The following is a 25,238-nucleotide window of genomic DNA, read 5'->3' on the forward strand; positions in this document are numbered from 1 at the left end:
AAAGTAGGTGGGGGGTGGTCTCAAAAGAAGAAATAAAAACACTGAGCTGTTTCTCCAAAAGTTTTTTATAGGATTGATAGCAGAAACTGAACAAAGACAGGTCATTTTTGTTGAGATCGTTTCATTTCCTGGACTTACCATGGACCCAATCAATGGGTCTCACACTCTTGGCCCGTGCAGGCAGATGATCATATGCTGAGCACCCACTGCTCATCCAATTAGGGAGGTAGCCATGACCGAAGTTACCTGCTATATAACTTTGACTTCTCTTTTGTTAGATGCTGACCTTGACTTGGCTGCTGGCTGCTGACCCTGGCAAGACTTCCTAGTCTCTGACCTTGTTGCTGTCTTGCTGGTTGTTAACTACACTATGTCCTCTTTGTTCTCATGTCTATATGAGACATGGACATGTCACCATGGACATTTGCTTTTGCTACCTACAGAGAGCTAACTACTGTCTTCTTTGTAAAACCCTAGAAGACCAGACATAGGTCATCATGCCCAACGGTCCCTTCTTGTCACCCATCTCTCAGACTCGAGTCATAAGGTAGGCCCAGCACACTTGAAGGAAGAGAGAAGGATCTGACAACATCCCTGTCATATGCCACATGTACAATCTTTAAACATCCCTCTGTCCTCTGTGGACCTAGGGCATCCTTCAAGTAACGGTAGACCAGGCAAAAGAAGTACATTACGCCAAAGCTGTTGGACATTAACCAACTTCATACAAATACCTAAGACCCATGAAAACACAGGGCACCTCTGTTGTCTGTAGTTAGGAGCACAAGTCACAAAGTGTATCTGACTTGAGCTTGCCTTGCAATGGGTCCTTCATATTGTCCCCTCCCCTGGCCACCACTTCTCAGGTTCCTGAGTATATAACTGGAATGGGTGCCCTTGGAAGCTGCAGGTGGTCCACCAGACCCATAATGGGGGGTTCTGAGGTTGTTATAGTGAGACTTTGGGTTTTACATATCTACCAAATTCCTAAATCAAAATCAATGCCAGCTTTTAAAAGATTTCAGGATCAATGTTATCAAGGCTTAAAGGGCAGGAGTAGGGGATGCCTATGACACAGGGCTTCACCCCTCTGGCTTGGTCAGTGCCCAACAGACATATCCACGATATATCCATATCTTAGAAAGCAAAGGTAGGGGCTCATGAACCTCCGCGGACTGAACTGACAATGAAATTGTCATTCCAAGGTTAATCTTGTTAGTGGCACGAATAATATAACCTCTGGCTCTTTCCTGTATCACTCAGGTTTCTTGGTTACAAGCAACATGCCAACTGCAACATTGTATGAAAAAAATAGCAAGAAATTTGTTGGAAGGTATCTAAGGTACCCCACATCAAGAGGAAGCCAGAGGCCAGGTTTGAGAAATAAGTAGAAACCAAGATAGCCCCGTGGCATCTGGGGCAGAGCATCTCTATTCCATTGCTTCTCTCTGAAGAAGCCCCATCACTGAGAACGCGTTCCAAGCACCCTTGGATATTACCTTCTTGCTCTGGAATCAGTGGCCAATTTAGACAGTCAATCACCCACCTATAGATGCCAGGACCAAGATGATGAGGAAAAATATGATCTCTTCAGTCTCCCTCAGAGGCTATGCTTGCTGGAAAAGCCCAGACTCGGAAGAGAACAGAAGCCAAGCAGTTCTCTCCTGTCAAGCAGGACTATCACATCCTCCAGGGCCCGAAATATGGGAACTCTTGCTCAGAGCAAGCAGACACCAAACTCCAATTTGCAAAAACCAACTTAAGAATTGAATGGTTGAGAACACTGAAAAGACCAGGAGGGCAGAATTCAGGTGCAAACACCTGGCCATCAGTGCTCAGCCTCGCTCAGATTTCCTGGGAGTTTGCCCACACACAGACCTCAGCCAGCACTGGAGGGCCAAGGAACCTGCAAGTGTGATCCTAAAGAAAAAGAAAGAGTCCCCAGTCCCCTCTACCTGGAAGGGTCCTTGGCTGGGATCTGCATTGTGTCCTGGGTATCAGCTAAGGATCTGGTTGGAATTCAACATTCTGGAAGGAATAAATCTGGAGGTTGGTGGCAAAGGTATTTAGGAAAAAGATATATGGATGGAGCCAGAATGAGGCCAGAGCTGTAAACCCTTCTGTCCCCTGAGCAGGCTCTCTAAGTCTCTACTACAAAAGAGACTTAATGCTTAAAGGAAGAACGTGTCTTTGTGGCCACAAGGCCCTGTCTGTTTCCAAAGAGGCTTTAGAACCAGATGGCTAGGAGAGAGGCTGTGCTCACCCACACTCCATGGGGCATGCCTCACCACGGCCAACTACTTGCCACCTGATGACTCTTAACCCCAGAAATTACTGCCTTGGACACCACTGAGATGGCCAGAAGGGACTTCGCACAGATCAGCTGGGAGAAGACAGCTTGAGGGCAGAGTGCTGCCTTATGGGATGGGCTCTGAACCACTCCCAGAAATGAGTTCATCACCCCACAGAAAGAGCTACGGGTCTGGGTCTTAGGAGGTTAGGATGAGGGCAGAAGCTCTGGGATCACACAACCTAAATGATGTTCCAATGCCAAACCTGAGGCTGGAGAGATGGCTGAGCAGTTAAGAGCACCTCCTGCTCTTGCAGAGGACCTGAGTTCAGTTCCTAGCACCCAGGTCAGGCAGCTCATAACCTCCTGTCATTACAGTTCTAGGAAATCTGATGCCCTCTCTAGCCTCTGCAGGTACCCACACCTATGTGCAAAAAGAGAGAAAGGGAGAGAGAAATTTTTAAAAAGAAGAAATGCCTAACTCCTGAACTTCATGAACTTAATTTCCTCCTTTCCCCTCTAACAAAATGCCTCTGTCTTCAAGTTGCTATCCAATACATCTCCCCTGACCTCTGGGCTGCTGGAGGAGGTGTCATGTCACTGAGTCTGGCCTGACTGCAAACTGTCATAGATCCAAACAAGCCTCTCCAATTTCTCCTCCAGCTCCTGAGCCTGCTGCCTCAACACTTCAGCTGACCTTGTTTTTGCCCCTTCATGCAAATGCTTGGACTCTTTCACAAGGCTGAGCACATCCATAAGAAGGGACACCCCTGCAGTGGCTGCACCCATGATCCGGGCTCTTCTGCTCAGTGCCAGAGGAGTGCCTTTAAAGGCTTTCTTCACCTGTTTACCACTTTGGACAGAAATTCTCCCAGTAGTTGTGAAGCACTTGGCACTGGCTGTTAAGGCAGGATTGGTTTTGATGAGCTTGATACCATCAATGGTCCTCTCAATGCATTTCACGACCCGGAAGCAATTCTGGGATAGAGAAAAGACTTTGGGCACTGAATGAGCCACAGTCCCTGCAACCACCTTCACTTTGTCCATGCTGGTTGACACCAGGTGGCTGGCTTCAGTTTGGGCTGACAACTTGTTTGCATGGTCTACAATATCAGTGGAAATACTAGTCACTGCAGCTGCTGCTCCCAGCCCCATCCCAGTTGCTAAGAGCACCAGACTGGTCCCTGCTGTCACAGGAACCAGAGCAAGACCAAGGAGGGTCAACACTCCAGAGACAGTGCTGGTAGTGTCGGCCACAACGCTGGAGATGGTGCAGTCCCTGTGCACCTTGTCCACCTTGTCTGCAAGGGCACGGAGCTTCCTGATGTGCTCCTCACACTCCAGTTTCACCTGAGGAAATGAGTCCACAAACCATTCCCTGTCATTTTGGAGCCTGCTGTCATCTTTAACAGCTATGCTGGCTGTGAGTTCACTCAGGGCCTCTCGAAAGTTGGTTGCCTCAGCCCTGTAACAGACATCAAGAGATTTAGGAGCGCCGGTTTAGCAGAGGCTATAGATCAGTGATAGAACACTTGCCTAGCATGTGTGAGACCCTAGGTTCAACCTTCAGTGCTGTGGAAAATTAAGAGAGACAGTTTGCTATGAGCTCCATAATGTGTGGCCTGCACAAATCACAGAGCACTTACTGTGAATCAAATGGGGTTTCACAAGTGTACTGAATTTTTCTTCTGGTGGTAAACATTGGGAAATCATAGATGTTCATGGTCCTTAATCAGTAGAGGGCCACAAGTAAAAGTCATGTTAAGATGCCCTTTAGGGGGCTGGTGAGTTGGCTCAGGAGTTAAGAGTGCTTGCTGCTCTTGTAGAGGACCAGATCCCAGCACTCATAATCAGGCAGCTCACAACCATCTGTAACTCCAGCTCCAGGGGATCTGATGACCTGTTCTGACCTTTGTGGGTACCTACACACACAGACACATATATACATACACATAAATAAGATTTTTTTTTTTTTTTTGTCTTTTTAAGACAGAGTCCCTCTGTAGCTCTGGATGGCCTAGAACTCACTATATAGACCAGGCTGACTGATTTCATAGAGATCTGTCTGCCTCTACATCCTGAGTACTAGGATTAAAGACATGTGCCACCATGCCCAGTCAAAATATATTGTTTTAAAAATATGTTCTATAGGCCAGGCATGGTAGCACACACCTTTAATCCCAGCACTTGGGAGGCAGACGCAGGTGAATCTCTGTGAGTTCAAGACCAGCCTGGTCTACAATGTGAATTCCAAGCCAGCTGTGGCTACAGGAAGACCCTGTCTCAAAAATACATGTGTGTGTGTGTGTGTGTGTGTGTGTGTGTGTGTGTGTGTGTGTTCTACAGGGGCTCCGGATGTAGCACAGTGGACAGGGTGCTTGCCCAACATACATGAGGTCCTGGGTTCCAGCACTGCATAAAACCAGGCATGGTGGCACAAGTTTGTAATCTCAGCACTCAGAAGGTGGAGGCAGAAGGATCAGATCAAAGTTATCTTTGGCTACAAAGTTAGTTCAAAGACAGGGAAAGATACATCAGACTTTGTGTCAAAAAGAAAAAAGATGCATTTAGTGGCAGGCACTTGAGAAAGATGTTTTGTCATTCAAGGTCAACACTGTATCAGCATATTCATCTGGGGGGGACTCAGCAGGGGAACACAGGGAAGTGGGATTGGAGCACAAAGCCCCCTTGATTGAGAGAATATTGGTGTGTACTGATGAATTCCCCAACCCCAAAGAGAAAACTTCCCCTTTGCCCTCAGCTCCTGGGACATGATCTGCAGACCCTGTAATGTTCTCCTTGCTGGGAATATCTGCATTTTTCTGGGAATATTGACTGGAAGATCATTTAGATTGGAAAGTATCATGAGTGTAAAAATACTAAATCTGAGAGGCTCCCAATGCTGAAGACTTTTGAACAATGCCATGATGCCCAAATGGAAAGTTCCATATTCAACGTATCGGGACAGCTCACAGTCAAAATGCAGGTGCACAGCCAGGTGCGGTGACCCAGGCCTTTAATCCCGGCACTCAGGAGGCAGAGGCAGGCGGATCACAGAGATCTGCCTACCTCTATAGCCTGGTCTACATAGTGAGTTCCAGGCCAACCAGGGCTACAGGGAGATCCTGTGTCAACACCACCACCAAAACTAAAGCAAAACAAAATGCAAGTGCACTAAAAAGATTGTAGAAAATTACCATGTGTACAAGATGTAAAGAAATCAAAGTGAGGGCTGGAGAGATGGCTCAGCAGTTAAGAGCACCACTTGTTCTTACAGAGAACTGGGTTCAGTTCCCAGCACCTACATGGTGGCTAACAACCATTCATAACTCCAGTTCCAAGGGCACAAATACCCTTTTCTGGCCTCTTCAGGCATTGCATGACACGTGCACTTACATACATGCAGGCTAAACACACATACATATAAGAAAAATAGGAAGGAAGGCAGGAAATCAAAGTGAATTTTATGTTTAGAATTGGGTCTCATCTCTATAATACATTTCAAAATCAAGAAAATTCCAGCTGGGTGGGGGGCGCTGGAGAAATAGCTCAGCACTGGCTGCTCTTGCAGAGGTCCTGAGCTCCACTCTAGCACATACATGGCGATTAACAACCATCCATAATTCCAGTTCCAGGGGAATCTGACACCCCTTTCTGAACTCTGCAGGCATTTCATGACATGGATGCACTTACATCCATTCAGGCAATATACTCATAAAATAAAAATAAAATATTTTTTAAAAAGAAGAAAGAAAATCCAGGATTGGAAACAATTCTGTTCCCAGTCATTTATTGTGAAAAAAAAAAAATCCTTAACCTTAACCACTTGGTGTGTGGTAAGGGTTTTGGTGTTATTTCTGACCTCCAAAGAGCTGGGGGCTAAATACTTTGACCTTTAGGAGGATGAGAGGGCCCAGGTCAGCCTTGAGGACAGTGTGTGATCAAGCCTTGTGATGGCTAGAGAGACGCTGGAACACTGCCAAGCACAATTCTGGGTGTAGCTGTGAGGGAGCTCCAGTGATAATAGGCCTGGGGGTGGGGGACGACGGACGGCTACACAGTGTTTGAAGCAGCACTAAAAGGCTGGGGACCAGAGAGAAGAGAAAGCAGAAAAACAGGGGAACTGCCTAAGAGCAGGTGACCTGGACAACTCAGCCTCTGCCACGAACGCCTCCCACGCTCCTTCTTCAGTCAGCAAGAGCTGCAGGTCCTCTCTGCTTACTGCATACCGCAGATACTCGGTGGTTTCCTCAATGACGTTTCTCTTCTCTAGAAGAATGACATTAGAGAACAGGGTGGAAGAGTTCAAATGGCTTTAAGCACAGGGTCCACTTCCCAGGCTATCCCAGCCTCACCTGAGGGAGGAGGTGATTCCTGGTCATACTCCCCCAGGACAGGGCCAGTAAATGGATGGTTTTCCCATTCCCTCTCCCCCAGAGCTGGTGTCCCTTGGGACTCTGTTCTTCACTCCTCTGCTCTGAGAATGGAGACCCCCATAGTTCTAGGTCACAAGCAAAAAGTAACCAGAGCAATACAACTACCTGGAGAGTCTGCAGGGGCTGCTGGCTCCATGGTGCCAGCTGCAGGGTCTCTGAGAGGTTTTCCTTACAGTTCGCCCAGGCTGCAGGAGGGAAAAACAAACTGTGAGGTGGAATGGGGACAGCTGCAGGGATCGCAGGTGTCCCAGTTCCTTCCCCCGGTGGCTGCCAGGGACCAAGCAGACTTCATCCAAAGTGTTTCTCTGCCCTGGGCTCTGCAGAAGTCAGTCATCTGGCTCTAATCCCTGACCCCACCCGACCCCACCAGCCCCCCTCCCTGTAGCCAAGGCAGAGACCTCCTGTCCCATTAGGATCCGAGGAGGTGATCAGTAGATGGTGCCCCCCTGGGAAAGAATTAAACCTGTGCACAGAAGGAAAGAGGGACTGTTCTAGCTTGGTTTCTGTTGCTGCAAGAAACACCATGACCAAAACCAACCTGGGGAGGAAAGGATTTATTTTAGCTTATTTTTGCTCATCTTTGAGGAAAGTCAGGGCAGGAGGAACCTGGAGGGAGGAACTGAAGCAGAGACCATGAGGGAACGTGGCTTGGTTTGGTGGCTTGCTCCCTCTGGCTTGCTTTTTTTTTTTTTTTTTTTTTTTTTTTTTTTTGTCTTTTTGAGCTAAGGTCTAAGGTTTCTCTGTAGCCCCAGCTGGCCTGGAACTTGCTCTATACACCAGGCACATAGATCCACCTGCCTCTGTCTCCCAAGTGCTGGGATTAAAGGCATGTGCTACCACATCAGCTACCTTTCTCATATGGCCCAAACCTACATGCCTAGGGATGACACCACCCATAGTAGACTGGGCACTCCTCACCAATTAATAATCAGGAAAATGCTTACCTATAGTGGACTGGTCACTCCTCACCAATTAATAATCAGGAAAATGCTTCGGGGACATGGCTACAAGTCATTCTGATGGGAGCAATTCTTCAATTGAGGTTCCCTCTTCCGAGGTGTATCAAGTTAACAAAAACTAATCAGCACAAGGAAGCAAGCTCTGGCAGCAATCCAGGAGTAGGAGCACACGTGCTAGCTAATGATGACAACTGACGTTATCTGTGATGCACAGGGCTCCCTACATCATGTCATTGAATGATCATACACACACACACACACACACACACACACACACACACCCTGAGATGAGGGCGACTGGGATTCCATTTTAAAGTAGGAGACCACCAAAGTTAGCAAACATTCTCAAGTTTTACAACAGTGCTAGCGCCAGGACTTGCAGCCAAGTCATTCCAATCTGCATCCCAACCTTCAGAGGCTAAGCTCCAGTGCCTTACACAGATACTGGGATTCCCACCTGTCCATGTGCACACAGTGAATGGCTTCTCACCCGCAGCAAAGCTTGCATCCTGTGCCCACACCTTGCCTTGGTAAATCCAGTGGTGCTCCCGTGCTCGCCCAAGGCCCACAGACCTCTTGGCTTCTGCAGGATACTGTATCCCACCAGAACCTAGAATCCTGCCAGATCCTGTCCCTGTCTCTATCCTTGCTCTGGGCTGCCCAGTCCCCTCTGCTGTCCTCCCTAAGTGTTGGGCCTCATGTCATTTCTAATCTTAAATGTGAACAGTAGTGCAAAGAACAATTTTCTGTGTATAACTTTGCCTGCAGTTCAGATTATTTCCTTAAGATATTTCTAGAGAGCTGTCAAGATGGCTCAGCAAGAAAGGGTGCTTGCTGCTGATGACCCGAGTTCGCACTTAGGTCCTACATGGTAGAAAAAGCATCGATTCCTGCAAGTTGTCCTCTGACCTCCGTATGCATACCATGGCTCACGCATGCCTGTACATACACATGCACACAAATAAATTTTTTTTAAAAGTTAAAATAGGGTTGGAGAGAAGGCTCAGTGATTAACAGCACTGGCTGCTCTTGCAGAGGACCTGGGTTTGATTCCCAGCATACACATGGTGGCTACAACTGTTTGTACCTCCAGTTCCAGGGGATCCAACACCCTCTTCTGACCTCTATGGGCATTGTCCGACACAGGTGCACTTACATACATGCAGACAATACACTCATACACACAATAAAAATACTAAATAAAATATTTTTAAATATTAAAATAAATTGGGCTGGGCATAGTGGCACACGATCCCACTTTAATCCCAGCACTCAGGAAGCAGAGGCAGGTGGGTCACTGTGTATTCAAAGCTAGCCTGGTCTACATAATGAATTCCACACCAGCAAGGGATACATAGAGACCTTGTCTCAAAATAATAATGATAACAATAATAATAAACTTTAAAAGTAATAAGTTAAAAATTGACTTACGTTCTAGAGAAGAAAGCTAAAATTAAACACAATTATTTTCCACTAGGATAGGGACAAGAAAGCTCTCTATGTGAATGGTTTCCTCGGTTACCTTCCAGGCACATGAAGGCCACTTTGCCCAAAACACTGACAGTCCTGCAGAACCTCCGTGGGTCACCGGATGGGATGGAAAGCTTGGCACCTGTCATTGTATCACATCTGTCCCCTTTGCTACTTCACCTTTGAGTCAGATCCTGCCCAGCTCTGCAAGTGCTTGTGGTATACTGAAGTATACTTGGTCCCTGCTGCACTGCAGGGTTAACTACTACAGGGTTAATTTGACTGGCCTGTCTGTCTTCTCTCTTCAGGGCTCAAGATACCCACCAGCCACCATGACAGAAAACACTGGTCAATGTAAGAAACAAGAAAAGGGGGTACCTGAATTCCTAGGGTGCTTTCTATTCTCAGAACGTACATCAATGTCCTTTCCCTTCATAAAGAGGTAAAGCAGCACTCTATCCCTTGTCAATCTTTTTTTTTTCTTTTTCTTTTTTGTTAATTTTTACAAAAACTTTATTGAGAATTTCATACATGCGTATAAGGTGTTTTGATCAAATCCATGCCCACTCCCTCCGTTCTAACACTTCCCATATCTCCCCATCACTTTTCTCTGATAACTTCATGTACTCTTCTTCTTTGATTGATTTATTTATTTGTATGGGGCATTTGGCTACTTTAACATTCCATCTTCTGATGAGGTAACCCTAAAATCTTTTAAGAGCTTCTTTTCTTTGGGGTCTTTTTACCTTAACTGCCTAGCCAATTCCTACCTCCTATTCTTATCATGCCATCCTCTGAAGAGGTTACCCAAATTGTCAATAGGGAATAGGGACGCCGACTGCTCTGGCTCCTTCCATGCTGAACAGGGATGCAGGGTGAGGCAACTGGAGTACCCCTTCAGTGGGTCTATCTAAAAGACTCCCAAATTGCATAAATCTTATCTCTAAGGGGCAAAGAAAGTCCTTGAATCATGAATGGGAGATGTGAAGGAGAAGTAAAGGCAAGAGTAATTAGAATGCCTTTAATCCCACACTTGGGAGGCAGAGGCAGGCGGATCTCTGTGAGGTTTAGGCCAGCCTGGTCTACATAGTGAGTTCCAGGACAGCTGGGGCTACAGGGAGACCCTGCCTCAAAAAGACAAGAAAAAAAATATTAAACAAGTTCTAGACAGGGAACCAGAAAAAAGTCAGAACAGGGCAATTTTCAAATGTTCATATGAGAGTCCACTGTCAATCTTATACTACATGTGACTCCCCAGTACCCCTGAGAAAAACTGATTTGTAAGCAAAGACTCCTCTTTTCCAATCTTTGGCCCCTGAATAAAGCCTTGCTTTTTTCCCCTCTTTTATCTCTTGGACACTAGTTTTTCTGAGGAATGAGCTTCCAGACCTGAGTTTAGTAACACAGTGACTATGGCTAATTCCTGATGCACCTGCACTGGGAGAAGGCTGCTGAAAGGGAAGACAGGCGTGACAACAGAGATGACCGGCCCTTCCTCTTGTTTTCTGCTTTCTTGCAAGACCCAAGATTAGGAAGCTCCTTGAGATTATGAGACACAAGTCCAAGAGCCAACCAGAGACCCAGAAGGGCAGGCGGGCAGACAGAGCTGGGGTCCTGGGTGGCTCCACACATTGGTAGGAATCATCCTTCCTTGTCACTCTCAGTCTTGTTCTGACCTTGTCTTGGACCGCAGGTGGGTGCTTATGTGGGTGCAGTGGGTTTCTTTGGATGGGCCTGTCATTCCATTTTTAGAAAGGCTGTTCTAGGACTGAAAGAGGCTGTACTGGCGGCAGCTCAGATGGCAGCCCTGCCCTGCTCCTGGCCAGATGAGCAGGGTAGATAGGAAAGTGCTCCCACTCCTCCCTGGGGCCTGAGCAGGGCATCTCCCAAGCTGAGGCTTCAACGTCTTCTCCTTGGGCAGGAAAAGGACTTAAGATGGTTTGCTGCTCTGAGCAACACTTGCTGCCCTCCCTAGGTCCAGCTGAAGCCCTGTTAGCCAGAACACCAGTCCTCATGTCTGCTGCAGTTTTTGTCTACCAACCAGGCAGTCCTTGATTCCACCATGCACCTTCAAGGCCACCCTGTCTCAGTGACCATGACCTGTTCTCCTACCTCCAAGCCCATCTATAAGTTGAAAACAAGATCTTGGTGGGCAGAGTGGAGGCCAACACTGCCCTGAAGCAAAAATGTGGCCATGATAAACTACGTTTTCTGCTGGGCGTGGTGGCACACGCCTTTAATCCCAGCACTTGGGAGGCAGAGGCAGGTGGATCTCTGAGTTCAAGGCCAGCCTGGTCTACATAGTGAGTTCCAGGACAGCTGGGGCTACAGGGAGACCCTGTCTCAAAAAGACCAAAAAAAACCAAAACAAAAAAACACATTTTCTGGCTTTGACCCAGGCATATTTTCACAAGTCTAGAATCCCAGAACTTGGGAGGCTGAGACAAAAGAACAACGAACTCCAGGCCAGCTTGAGAGTCATAGGAAGATGCTGTCTCAGGAAGGAAGGGAGGGAGGGAGGGAGGAAGGGAGGAAGGAAGGGAGGAAGGAAGGGACGGAGGGACGGAAGGACGGAGGGAGAAAACTAGCCCTGGAGTTAGTTTTCACAAACAAATGCCTATCTCCCCCCATACCCATAGTCTCCTTGTGACCTTATGATTACAGTTAGGATGGTCCTGCGGACACCATTTGGAAACGTATCCCTCTAGGTCCCCAAACCAATTCCTGTGCCCATCTGGACACATAAGACAGCCACTGCCTTCCTCCTTCATGTCCTACAGACTGAGGCCAGATAAGGCCAGGGATTAGGGGAGATGCAGGCCTGTTACCCACTTGCTCAGCCTGGTACCCTGGGCAAGTCATCCCCCTAGTAGGACCTTGGTTTCCCCCACAGGGCCTGGAACAAAGTAGATGCTCAGAAGCAGGTTGGGTGAGAAACCCCTGTGTTGGGAGCTATTAATCCATTATGTACATTGAGCTGTGGCAGGCTTGTTTACTGAGTTTGTGTTTTGCACACCAGTACCTAATCTGCCAAGTCAGGAGGAATGTGTTTCTATGGTGGAGCTCACAACAAGTATTTGACCGCTCCTTGACCCTCAGATTCAGGTAGGAAAAACAGCTGTTGAAATTAACTGAGTTAAGATCTCTGATGTTCTGTATAAAAAGGTGGAGCTAAAATATACCGGGGCTGCAGTCTCTACTGACAGTCCTCCCAAGTATCTTTTCTGTCTCTTGTTTTTTCTTTCAATCCTCACTCCCCCTTTCAGGTACTGTCCATCTTGGCCGGCTGGCACCGGCACCCCTGGTCCCCTTGTGTCTCAGAAAGCAGCCTTTGTACCTATCAGGCCTCAGCAGTAGAATTCAGGGCAGCTTAGGCTGTCCATGCCACAGGACTGGTGGACCCTGGATCCCCCAGTCCCTCAACCTCCTTTGGTCCCTCCATTTCCCCAGGTATTAAACACCCAGAGCACCTAGCCTCCCACTGAGGTTCCTGGGCCATGTCCCAGACAGTGTGAATCTGAGCTGATTTCTGGGCAGAGAATCAGTTGATCTCAACTGAGGGACTTCTATACCCTCTTGGGCTTAGGGGCAGAGGGAGAGGGAGGGGTTGAATGGTATGACCTGGCACCATGTCCCCAGCCTCACCGAGCTAATGTATAAAAGAGAATAATAATCTTCCATAGCAGTTGTGAAACTGGGCAGGTGGGGAGCTCATACATTCCCCAACTTAGCAAAGAGTCTTCCCTAGCTGGGTTGGGATGGGAGTCAACTGTCCTCAGTGGTGTGGACCCAGTCTCCAGCTGTGCATCTGAGTCATAGCCAAAGGCAGCCTCCAACCTGATACACCCAGCACAGGAAAGGGAAAGCCACGCCTTCTGAGCAGATCTCTAACTGATCAACATACCAAGCACACACCACTTGCTGGGCACCAACCTCATCCCTCCCTCCTTGCAGAAACGCCCTCAGGAACTTCTCAGCCCATACACATAAAATTAAAATAAATCTTTTAAAAACCCACAAACCAGTTTCTATGTTTGTTTGCTTTCTGCAAATACAGTGTATTAGTTACTTTTTCTGTTGCTGTCATAAGACACGATGACTAAGGCAACTTTTAAAAGTAATAGTTTATTTGAGCTTACAGTTCCAGGGGTAAGGCAGGGAGGGCATGGCAGAAGGAGGTGGCCAGGGCAGAAAGTTGAGTGATTACATATTCAAGCAGGTACAGAAAACAGAGAAAGACTGGAAATCTGGCAAGGCGTAAGAGGTCTCAAAGTCTGTCCCCAGTGATGTGCTTCTCTGGCATGGCCATACTTTCTAAAACCTCTCAAAACAGTGCCACCAACTGGGGACAATCTGTCCAAATACTTGGAGCCTATGGGGGACATTTTCATTAAAACCACCTACTAAAAAAATTCTACTCCCTGGCCCCCATAGACTCACGATATAAAATGCATTTAGTCTACCTTCAAAAATCCCCATAGTCTTTACCAAAACAAGACCAAAAACCAGCAGGGCAGAAACTAGATTCCTACGTCCAACTCCTGGACTTTACTTCCAAAGCTGATGGCTTGGCTCCTCCAGCTTTGCTGTGTATAATATACACCCGTCTCTTGACTGGCATCGCTCCCTGTGTGCAGCTCTCCTTGGCAGATGTCACAGCATCCTCAACATCTTCTTGGGGTCTCCACTGCCAACTGGGCTTCACCTTCACAGCCTCACGAACGACCTGCCAGGGCCTTCTTTATGCAGGGACACCTTTGCTACCCGCTGCCTGGCCTAGGTGGCTCTCTGAAAGGACCAATAATCCCTTCATTCTTCCGTCTTTCATGCCTCTAAGGCCAGCACCACATGGATAACACTGCCAATTCCGATTGTCAGTTTGGGATGGACCCCGACCTGCTCCATCCACGTTACCTTTCTAGGTTGCAGTTTTCTAGGAGAAAGCACCTTAGGCTGTTTCCTTTCACAAAGAAGCTTAGCTGGAAGGGGTCTTACCCTGAGGGTATGCTTTCCATTGTTTAAATGCAAATCCATAGGCCTCTCCCATCTCTGTTGGAGTGAGGGTATTGATGGTCTTCAGGAAGACTTATCACCACAGACTATGGGACTCGTACACACAGGTCATGCCTCCCCCATCTCCCAGGTCCTATCAAGCCCTGCCTGACTTCCCCCCCTGGACATCTGCCTCCCCCACTCTCAGCTTAAGCACAGTCCCCAGCCCTGGAGCCTGTTGATGCTGACCCTTCTGCTGCTGAGGGATACAGCTGCTTAGAGCCCAGACATCTGCCTATGTGGGCTCTTCTGCCAGGAGCTGCTGCTCTGCACCTAGGACCATCATGCACTGCTTCCTCTCAGAAGCCCCCAGCATCCTCCAGGAAAGTCCACTGCCCCCTGCTCCTCTCCCATGGCACTTTGGGAAGCGGCTCAAAGTCCTCTACTCTTTCAGAGGACTGGGTGGTTGTCGAATTCTCTGCTTTTCCCCTAGAAGAAGGGCTGAGTGGGGATGAACTCCCAGACCAACTTGATCCTTCCTTTAGAGCCTGTTTCATCCTAGACAAATGTCCTTGGGGCTCGATAACTACCCCCACCCAGCTTTTGAGGGAGGAACAGCAGGGGACTTCATAGGACCCATAAACTACAGTTTTCAGTGTACTTATTTCTTCATTTGATTAGAATTTTATAATCATTCCCTTAAATCCATTTTATTATTTTTTATTTATTTTTATTTTATGTGTATGAGTGCTTGCCTATATGTATGTATGTATGTATATATGTATTGTACCACACATGGGCAGTAGATCCCCTAGAACTGGAATTAGAGATGGCTATGAGCTGCCATGTGCTACCCTATTTTTAGCTTTATTTTTTAAATACTTACTGTGTGTATTTTGAGCCAGGGTCTCGTTATGTATCCAAGCTGTTCTGGAACTCTCAATCCTCCAGTCTCAATCTCCTAAATACTGGGATTACAGGAAGGTATACATACACCCAGCACACCTACTCTTCTTATTTTTAATTAGCATAGAATAATACTTATACTTGCAGCATGTGCTCTGATTTTACAGGTAAACAAACCAAGGCAAGAGGCAGAGACTCACCAGGAGAGCAGAGAAAGAGTCAAGACTCAGACTGAAACTGACCTTTTGACATTTGACACTTGTGACCACCCTTCCTTGCTTATGGTATTTTTGAGTCATCTTTCTGAAACTTCCCTTCTGTCAAGTCTTCCCCCTTTACCAGCATGACATTTGCTTGACAGTCAGACAGAGCCACAGCGAGGCACAGAAACAGGTAAATGTCCATATGAGCAGTGTGCCTGCTGTGATGGGGGCCTTCTGAGCAGAGATCAGAATGGACTGGAACATGGGCTCTTGAACAGTCTCAGGGGAGCAAGCAGGATGGAGCTGCAGATTCACACGGCAGGGCAGGAGGGTGAGGCAGGAAAACCCATCCTGCCGGAACATCCTCAAGATCTGCTACAGAACAGCTTGGCTTGAAGGGTGACATCCAAGCAGTGTCCTAGGAGGTCTGCCTCCTAGCTCAGATTGGCATCCCAGCCCAATTCTTTGGTTCATAAGCCATCACAGCCACAGAGAAGGCAATCCTAAGGCAATGGAAGCAACCCCCAAAATGCTGTGGGAATCGGGCAGAGAACACCGGCACCACCTAGTGGAGAGCAGAGGGGTCAGCAGCCACAGCACCTGGCAACCAAGGTCACAGGACCCCAGTGGATACTCTGGAGGGGACGCTTGTCTGAGCCAAGTTGGCCCCTCTGCTGGGTGTCCCGAAAAAGGCACTCACCTCTCTGCTGATCTCCCTTTCTCTAGGGACCATGGGAAGGGGTAGGGAACCTCCGGGCATGTGACATAGAGCTTCTGATGTTGTCCAAGTGCCTAGCAGGGACAAACTTCCCAGGACTGCAAAGCACAGGGAAGAGAATTATATCCATGCCAATAGCCCTAGTGACCATCCAGGAACGGAAGGGACAGACACTATAACCAGGCAAATGGCTTCATCCTCTGGACAATCCTATTTGTCTTTGCTGAGGTGGGACATCAAGCCCTGAATCGTGTCAACTTCAAGAAGGTTTAAAACGAAGTATGATGTGATGAAATGCAGTTAAATATGATTTTAGTTTGATGTATGTAAAATAGGAACACCAGACACATTTGTAGAGTGAACAAAGCAGCCTTCAAAAAGAACTGACTCAGAGTCTAGAGCTCACCTTGATGGCTCTATGATGAGTACTGAGGAAGTTGCCAGGGAGCTTTGGCCAGAAAGCAGCATCAGATTCAGCAGATTTCAAGTCAGAAAGGGGAGCAAAGGCAGGTGAGTGAGAAGGGTCTGAGAGTCACCCCACCAGGCATCCTCGGCAGCATGGGCCAAGGAGGGTTGGCATGTGCCACTATCATGTCAGAGCATGGCTTTGAAATTCATAGCACCTAGCTCGTGTAACCAATATGGAGGCTGCAGTGGGAGATTTGCAGAGACTGTAAAATGAGAATCCTGGATTATCTGAGTGGGCCATCAATCCAATGCCAAGAGTCCTTTTAAGAAACAGAGGGCTGGCAAAATGGCTCAGCAGGTAAAGGCACTTGCACCAGTTTTCAATCCGCTGGGGCCCATGTGGCATGAGAGTCAGCTCCCCCATGTTGCCCTCTGACCTCTGGTACACGCGCACGGACGTGCACACACACACACACACACACACACACACACACACACAGAGGATGGATAGATGATAAATTAGATAGATACAGATAGATGATAGTTGGATAGATAGATAGATAGATAGATAGATAGATAGATAGATAGAGATAGATGTAGATGATAGATGGATGGATGATTGATCATAGATGGATAGATGGATGATAGATGATAGGTAGATAGATGATAGAATGTATGTAAAGAGTGTACTCTCAGGTCCTGCTGCTGCCAAGCTGGGGACTCCAGAAAGAGCTGCTGGGTCTGCCAGGCCAGCTCTTACCCCAAACAGTTCCTTCACAAAAAGGACACTTGGCTCAATAAATAGCTCAATGGCTGGAGACATGGCTCAGAAATAGAGGGGGTTTTTTTGTTTGTTTGTTTTTTTAGGAGACAGGATCTCACTAGTTAGCCTCTGGCTGGCCTGAAACTCAGGGATCTGCCTGCCCCCGCCTCCCAAGTGCTGGGATTAGAGGTGTGCACCACTACACCCATCCCTAAGGGCTTTTGTTAACAAGGACAAGGGCCTAGATTCAAACCCAGGTACTGAAAGCTAAAACTCAAATGAAGAGCCGCACTCAGGAATGAGCAGATAAGCAATGCGGCAATAAAGGTAAGCATGAAAGTCCGTGTGCATAAGCCCACCCAGATCCTGGGCGCTCCCCTGCATGCTCCCCCCGCATGGCCTGGTTCTCTCCCCTCCCACTGGACTCTGCTTGGTCTGCCTCCCAGGTCTTCTGACTTCTCTACCAGGCTTGTCTCTGCACAGCATAGCACTCTGGGTCCTTTTCTTCTCTTAATGCTCTCCTGCACGAGCTGGGCTTCAACCACCACCAAGCGGGTGTTCAGTGCTTGCTGTGCACACAGCCCCCCTTCCTGAAGTCCTCCTGCTCACGGCTTACCCCTCCCGACCGTCTCTCTAGAAGTACAATGCCTTGCTCCCAATCACCCATCACCTCTTTCCTCCCAAGCAAGAGAAAGATGACCCAGCACAAGGAGAAACATACGACTGAATGGCCCCTGGGGTCCTGGCTACTCAGCCTTCTTGCCAGCACTGAGGGAAGAGGCTGTCGGGTTTCCTGGGCTGTGAGCCCCTTACACTTCATCCTCAGGACAATCCTATTTGTCTTTGCTGAGGTGGGACATCAAGCCCTGAATCGTGTCAAGGTTTAAAACGAAGTATGATGTGATGAAATGCAGTTAAATATGACTTTAGCTTGACGTATGTAAAATAGGAACACCAGACACATTAGTAGTTGAACAAAGCAGCCTTCAAAAAGAACTGACTCAGGTGCTGAGATTCCCCAGCACCCTCACAGCTCAAACTGCTAAGCAGAATTCAGGTGGAGCACCTTAGGATGCCCACCACAGCCCCTCTAGGCCACCCTCTGCTACAGACAGACACAGAACACAGCTGGTATAGCACATGGTATTCTTTATTGTGACGCTCAGTGGAAACATCTGTAAACCAGCGTACTAAACCGGTGACAGCTGCAACACATGCTAAGGCACTTTCATTATATAAAAAGGGCGTGCGAGTTCTGTTCACTCCTTTGTGACAGCAACTGGGACCTGAATTCTGAGCTTTTTAGGCATACATAGCTTTTATAGCTTCATGATTTGAGTTTGTTTCCTTTTAAAAAATGGCCTTTTGCCATAAAGTCTAAATGCAGCATTTACAAAACAGTGAGGGGCACAGGGGAATTCAGCAACCAGTGTAGGCCAGTGTAGGATGGACTACCCTCTTCTAATCATGGTTCTAAAGGAAAGGCAGTGAGAAAGACTTGGAACTGTAGTACTTACTACTGGGGGGGAGGGGAGAATGGGACACCTTTTGATTTTTTTTCCTTTTCAAAAAAATCTGTGCAGGCGGCAGATCTGAAGCTGTACTAAGCCAGTGGTGCAGCTCAGCCACCTTTGGGCCCAGTACTGGAGGCACAAGATCACAGGGAGGGCCCCAGCCCTCTGGTGCTTTGGCTGCCAGACTTGCAGGCTGGCAAGTCCCTTAACCATTAAATATATTTGGTCCCCAAGAGTGTTGGAGGAAGCCACCGGAAGTCTGCTGACCTTTCCAGCATGACCCCCGATGTCCTGTTCGCCTGCCCACAACGGCCTTGCTGTGGCAGGACAGGCTGCCCTTGGCAAGGAAGGGGAGAGGGCATTGCACTTGAGACATTTTACAACCGAGATGGGGCAGAGGCAGTAGAACTACCTGGAAGAGAGGGGCGAGTTCCCTGCTTGCCCCGTGTTCTGCGCCCTGCACAGAGGTGGGGCCCTGGGACTGCTCCTTCTGGGCCAGGGAGAGCCCAGAGAGGGTGGCAGAAGGACAGAGGTGTGAGGTCACCGTGTGTGATTGCCAACAGCAGAAGAGAGAGGAGACAGGAGGGAGGAGAGGGCAACAGAGGTGGGGGTGACATTTCAGGGGGGCCTGACCTATCAAAATCTTTATCTGCAGAAAAAAATAGATTCATAGAAAATTCTTCTGCCCACCGCTCTTCCTTGTCCACCACCTGTGCTTTCAGGCAAGGGGGCAAAGCCTTGCTGGTCACTCTCCTCGGACCTGGACTGGCCCGGACTCTTTGGTATCGGATTCTTGGAGAGGCAGAGGACTGGAAGGGCGGCAAGAGAGGAAGCCAATGCCCTCGATGAGGCCTGGTGAGGGGTCATGGTCAGAGCAGTCTCAAGGCAGGATTATAGGGGGCTGGGGAGGGGAGGCGGAGCCATCTGTCCAGCCATCTCAGGCAGCAGAAGAGCCTATTCAGCAGGCTTGGCCTCAGCCCCGTCTGCTTTGCCATCCACCTCATCATCTGAGCAGTCACCAGTGCCTTTCCGGGCCATTCGACGGGGCACGACAAATGGCAGGTCTCCACGCCTGTGAAGAGAAGCAGAGGGTCAGTGGGGTTCAGCTGGGGATGTGGAGCAGCACAGCACACACCTTTCAAAGTGATCTTGAAACTTTGGGGACTGCCCCTGCCAGGGAGAAGTGAGCTACCCCTCAGGCAGGCAGGACTCTTGGAAGCAGCCCATCAGAGCAACTGCAAACCTACCAAGTACCTTTATTACAAGAATGCCAGCAAAAGAAAGGGTAGGAGAGACAGATGGAGCTGCTATCTGCAACAGATGCCCCCTGCTCAAAGCTCTCACAAAACAGGTGAGGTGAGCTCAGTGTGTGGCTCAGCGGCAGAGCACTTGCCTGATACATGTGAGGCCCTGAGTTCCATCCCAACACCACATATATACAAAAAGAAACAGGTGGATCCAGGAACCAAAGGAACAACAGTTTACAACTGTTTATAGGCACTGGATGGGCACCCATTGATCATGTCAGAAAGTCATGAAATTTTGACTAAAGTCTTGTTGCTTTCATGCTTTAAAAAAAAAAGTGGGGGAGAGGAGGCTGGAGAGATGGCTCAGCAGTTAAGAGCACTGGCTGTTCTTGCAGAAGACCTGGGTTCAAATCCCACATGGCATGCACCCACATGGCAGCTAACAACCATCCATAACTCCAGTTCCAGGGGATCTGATGCCCTCTTCTGTCCTCCTCGGGCACTGCACAACTTGGGTGCCCTTACATACATGCAGGTATACACTCATAGACAAAGTATTTTTTAAAACATAGATCCCTATGATAGGAGGGAAGAAATGTGGGTCTTGGAGCTTCTGCCGCAGTCAGTGGTACTCTGAACACAGAAGGCTAACTTCCCCTCCCCCGAATGGTGAGTGGTGACACAGCACTCCCTCTACAGGCGCTTCCAGGTGCCTCACGAATAGACTCAGACAGGGCCTCCAGCAGCCAACCAAAACTTTCAGCAGGGAATTGCCCTCGTCAGGTTTCCAGCTGCAAGACAACTGGCTCTTAACGGAGGCCTGGAATGAACTGCCAAGAAACTGCGGTCTGTTCATGGAGGCTGGCCTAAGCCGCAGAGACAAGGAAGCCTAGGAAGGGCAAGGTCTCTGGGATGGGCACCCGCTGCGTCTGTCACTAAGCGCTTCACCTTGTCCGTTGGTGCTGGGTGACAGCAAAGATTCACTAACATAGTGGGCAGGCTCACCTCAACTTGTTCTTCAGGGAGCTGACCTCACGGTTCATGGCATCAGCTGTCTCTGTTGCATCCTCCAGCTCCCGTTGCAGCTTCCGGCGTGAGGCATTGGCCCTTTGGGCCTCCTCCTCAGCCTCCTCTAGCTGCCGCTTGAGCTGCTTCAGGCGGGCTGTTGCCTTGTCGGCCTGCAGACAGACGTGGTCAAGGACTCTGGTCAAGGACTCTGAGAGCACGGCTCACCCAGGCCCAAGGCTCTGCCCAAACACAAACCTGGTCCTTGTACTGCTCAGCATTCCTCCGCTCATCATCCACCTGCAGCACCATGTCCTTCAGCTTCTTCTCGGCCCGACGCACCTGCTTGGAAGCCGCCTGGCGTTCCCTGAGTAAGACAGAAATGGTGGCTCAGGGGGGACACTCTCCACCAGACAGCCCAGCCAACAAGCCAGCAGCTAAAGCATCCGCTTCCTGGGTCTATGGAAAGCCTGAGGCTGAGGTGCCGGTCTCTACTGGACACCCACTTGGTGCCACGTCAGGACAGACCAGGGTGACAGTATGATGGAGGAGGAAGCTGGGCTCAGGGAACAGAAGTGATACCTCCATGAGCACATAGGAAGCTCAGGAATGTAGAAACTGAGGTTTGAGGCCTAGAATAATTCCTGTTACCTCCAAAGAAGTCAGAGTTCTGCCTGAGCCTGGAGACTGCTGCCCGTGTGGGCAGGGCCTCTCTCTAGTCCTTGGGACAGCCCAAAGTCCCAGGTTTCGGATGTAGGTCATGGGGTCCCGTTCAAACCCCACATACTCCCCACAACAAATGAAGAAGGCCCTACAGACGATGGCCTCTGGGGCCTGGGAGACAGGCCACAATTGCACTCTGTACCTACTTGGTCTCATTGTCCAGCTGCTCCTCCAGCTGTGCAATCTTGGCCTCTAGGGCAGTGATGGAGGCCTTGTACTTGGACTTGACAGTACTCTCCATCTCCTGCAGCTTGACCTTGAGCTCCTTGTTCTGGCGTTCCAGCTGCTGCCGTGCATTCTCATTCTTCTGGGCGTGGCTGCGCTCCAGGTTCAGGTCGGTATTGATCTGGTCAATCTGCAAGAAGGAGATGTGAGCCCAGATGCAGGGGAAGCAGGACCCTCTCCCACCCAGAATATCAGCTGTCCTGGAAAGGGAGCCCCCTAAGGAGAACCTACAGACTCCCTAAAACCATGGGAAGCCTTCACAGGGTCAGAAGCAGTCAGGGAGCTATGACTCATCCTGCTTCTGCCCACCATGGCTGCTTCACCACAGGGAGCTCAGACCCAGTATGCAAGGCCAGCAGCTGCCCCATGCCCACCTGCAGGTTGGCCTTCTTCAGCCGGTCATTGATCAGCTCCGTGTTACCCTGCTCCTCCTCCAGCTCTTCCTCCAGCTGAGCAATGCGGGCCTCCAGCCGCCTCTTCTCCTCCAGAGCCAGGGCCCTGGGGAGGGCAGAGAGAAGTGAGGTCCTGGGGAATTGGGGAGGCCCTCCTGGCACCCCTGTGCTTCCTCCATTTGGCTCACCCTTTGCCGCTACTGTTGGCGATCTCATCAGCAAGCTCGTCCCGCTCCTGCTGGGCCTGGCGCTTAGCACGCTCGGCAGCTGCCAGTTCCTACCACAAGGTACCAGATGTGACCGGTCAGGACCACCACAACCTTCACATATCCTGCACTCCACACCGATCCTCTGGGCCCTTGACAGTTTCCTCCTCTACAAGGTCCTTTCCCATGAGCTCCTCTAACTCACAGAGCTGATTTCACCCCAAGCTCAGCTTATAAGCTAAGTGCTTGGAATCAAGCCTGGTGCCAGGGATATAAATAGGAAAACACCTGACTTAGTGGGAGACCATGAGGACATACCCTCAGTACTGGTCCCTCTGGATTGGAAGGGACAAGGCAGGTTTGAGCCCACAGCTCTACGCACACCAGGCGCAGCAGATAGACTGCAGAAGCCTCCACAGGGTGTCACACATGTCAAATGGCAGTGGAGGGGGTGAGCCCAGACCAGCAGAAAGAGATGTGCCAGGGCACGGGTCTGAGCTTGTCAGGAGCCAGTGATGGTAGCCTGTGGTATGCCCTTTGGACCTGGAAACACTCCCTACATGCCTCACGTGTAACCAAAATGGCAGCCCAGGGTGCACTGGGACCCCTCCTTGCTAGGCACAACCCACAGCAGGTCATAATCAGCACAAAGTCTGTTTACGCAAGAGACTAGGACCCAAATGGTCACAATTTCACTTAGGAGGTGAGAAATTGTTGAAGGGAAAGGGACCTTGGGGGTTCTATTTTGTCTTAAGCCTCTTGGCCCAATGCATGTACACACACACACACACACACACACACACACACACACACACTTCCCATGACCACCTCCACCAGCACACAGGGTGTGCTGCTAGGGATGAAGTCCTGGAGGGACCCTTCTATGAAGAACCATCACCAACTCTTTCATGGAGTTGATCCCTTTCTTTCAGCCCTTCCCCTCCCTGCTGACTTCAGCTGACAGGTAAAGACACTGGGCCACTGCCTGCTGGCCAGATGGCAGTGACCCTGACTGGCCCACCTCCTGCAGCTGGATCATCTCGGCCTCCATGCTCTTCAGCTTCTTCTCATTCTCCTTGGCCTGTGCCAGGATCTCTTCGCGGGAGGCACGTGTGTCATCCAGCTCTCGCATGCAGTCCTTCATCTGAGCCTGGGTAGGGAAGAGAGGCTGGCATCACCACCTGCTTCCCACCCGCGCAGGCCCCTGACCCTTAGGGGCCACCTTACCAACAGGGACCTGCTTGACCCGGAGCCATTTTAACCAAGCTTATTGTAACAGGGCAGAAGACTACAAACAAATGGTTCTGCACCTGGCACCATGCCTGTTAACATTTACAACACAGTTCTCAATGGCACTGACCCTAGGTCTGGATTAGCGCAAGCTGTGGTCCTTTCCTTGCTTTCTGTAGCTTCCTGTTGACTTGAACCTTGTGTTCACAGTGCCACTCAATGGCCAGCCACAACCAGGTTAGCTCAGTGACAAGACAGGAAGTATGCTTCCTGCCAGACTAGGCAGCAATAAAGCAGGAAACCTGTCCCTTTCTGGTGCCCTCCTGCTGTCTGTTCCCACTCTGAAGGTCCTTATTAAATGCCTGTTTTTTTTCTGCAGACAAACTTCACAATGGGATTCCCAGAGACAAGAGGGGTGACTCCTGTTCCACAGAACTGGCTCATAAAAATGCCACCAGCAACCATGTGATCTATACCCCAAATGGTTTTTACATTTTTCCTACCACTGCCATACTGAGCATGATGGGACACTCAAGAGCTGTTTTTATTATTAGTCTTTAATTGCTAGTGAGCTAAAATTCCAATTATGAGTCCCATGCCTTAGGCTGCTTCTCAGAACCATCAGCTTAGAGCTCGTTACCTGGTTTCTTCTGGAAGGCTGCATGAAGTAACCACCCTGTCTTGACACTTCTGCATGTCCAGCTCTGCCCTAGTCTGCCACCTGCTTATTGGTTTAATGGACTCAGCTCCCATATTACTACGCATTTGTTTTTAGACTACTGTTTCCATTCTGTGCCTGATCTTGACACAGGCTATGAGCACAGACAAGCTCAGAGAGGGGCAAGCAGTGATTCCCAGCCTTTACTAACCCCGGCCTGCCTCACCTGGAGCTTCCGCAGCTGTTTGATGGCCTCCTCCCGGTTCTTGTTGGCTGTGTCGATGTGTGCTTCCAGATCCTTCAGGTCCATCTCCAGTTTCTTCCGGGCTGCCATGGCCATGGAGCGCTGCTTCCTCTCATCCTCCAGTTCTGCCTCCATCTCTCGCACCTGGGGAGCACCAGCAGCTCAGGAGGCAGAGCTTACATGTGGAGCACAAGTGCTGAGTTCAGGGGAGCTAAGGCCAGTTCTGGGGATCCATGGAGCCACCACAGCCATCAAAGCACAAACTCAAGTCACTGAGCCCCAGGACCAAAGACCAGGAAACAAGACAGCGGAAGGGTGGTCTAAGAGCACCCCCACACCCAGGTAGAGCACAGAGAGGAAGGAGCCCTGCTAAAAGTCAGAGCAGTCCCTGGAGCCTCTTGCAGGGGTTGGGGAAGGTCACACATACCTGTCTGACCAGCTGCTTCTTCTTCTCCTCGCTCTGCTCATCACGGCCCTGCAGGTCACGCTCAAACTGGGCCTTCATGGCCTGCAGGTTCACCTCCAGCCGCAGCTTGGCATCCTCAGTGGCCTGCAGCTCATCTTCCAGTTCCTCCAGCTGGGTCTTCATCTCCTCCACCTGCTGCTCCAGAGCCCGCTTGGACTTCTCCAACTCATGGACCTAAGCAGA

The 25,238-nt window shown here is 49.5% G+C and overlaps 2 protein-coding genes across 5 annotated transcripts in view; both read right to left on the reverse strand.

The window, feature by feature from the left end:
• Positions 1–2,887: 2,887 nt before the first annotated feature.
• On the reverse strand, positions 2,888–9,304 carry LOC103751397 (apolipoprotein L2-like). Its single transcript, XM_008854796.1, has 3 exons — positions 9,208–9,304; positions 6,433–6,559; positions 2,888–3,755 (listed from the first exon to the last, which is right to left on the reverse strand). The coding sequence occupies exons 1-3, from the start codon at positions 9,302–9,304 to the stop codon at positions 2,888–2,890; spliced, it is 1,092 nt and encodes a 363-aa protein (XP_008853018.1).
• Positions 9,305–18,277: 8,973 nt separating this feature from the next.
• The window catches only part of Myh9 (myosin heavy chain 9), a 92,398-nt gene continuing 85,437 nt past the window's right edge, over positions 18,278–25,238 (reverse strand). For 2 of the 4 annotated variants that reach the window (XM_029557011.1, XM_029557012.1), the window contains exons 33-41: positions 25,017–25,229; positions 24,572–24,733; positions 23,479–23,607; positions 22,440–22,528; positions 22,234–22,357; positions 21,781–21,989; positions 21,170–21,278; positions 20,912–21,084; positions 19,289–19,731 (exon numbers count right to left, since the gene is read on the reverse strand). In XM_029557011.1, coding sequence (XP_029412871.1) covers positions 19,614–19,731; positions 20,912–21,084; positions 21,170–21,278; positions 21,781–21,989; positions 22,234–22,357; positions 22,440–22,528; positions 23,479–23,607; positions 24,572–24,733; positions 25,017–25,229 — 1,326 coding nt within the window. In that variant the 3' untranslated portion in view covers positions 19,289–19,613. Of the gene's footprint in view, positions 19,732–20,907; positions 21,085–21,169; positions 21,279–21,780; positions 21,990–22,233; positions 22,358–22,439; positions 22,529–23,478; positions 23,608–24,571; positions 24,734–25,016; positions 25,230–25,238 lie in introns of those variants that run through there. The other 2 variants (XM_008854792.3, XM_029557013.1) reach the window with 2 other exon arrangements.

This window comes from Nannospalax galili, unplaced genomic scaffold (genome assembly GCF_000622305.1).
Source record: "Nannospalax galili isolate Female #2095 unplaced genomic scaffold, S.galili_v1.0 scaffold1768, whole genome shotgun sequence".
NCBI lineage: Eukaryota > Metazoa > Chordata > Mammalia > Rodentia > Spalacidae > Nannospalax > Nannospalax galili.

Coding starts and splice junctions, on each gene's coding strand:
- LOC103751397 (XM_008854796.1), bottom strand. CDS start 9,304: ATGACAGGTGCCAAGCTTTCCATCCCATCCGGTGACCCACGGAGGTTC. Junction 6,560..9,207: donor GGCCTTCATGTGCCTGGAAG/GTAACCGAGGAA, acceptor TCATTCTTCTAG/AGAAGAGAAACGTCATTGAG. Junction 3,756..6,432: donor GCAGAGGCTGAGTTGTCCAG/GTCACCTGCTCT, acceptor TGTCTGTTACAG/GGCTGAGGCAACCAACTTTC.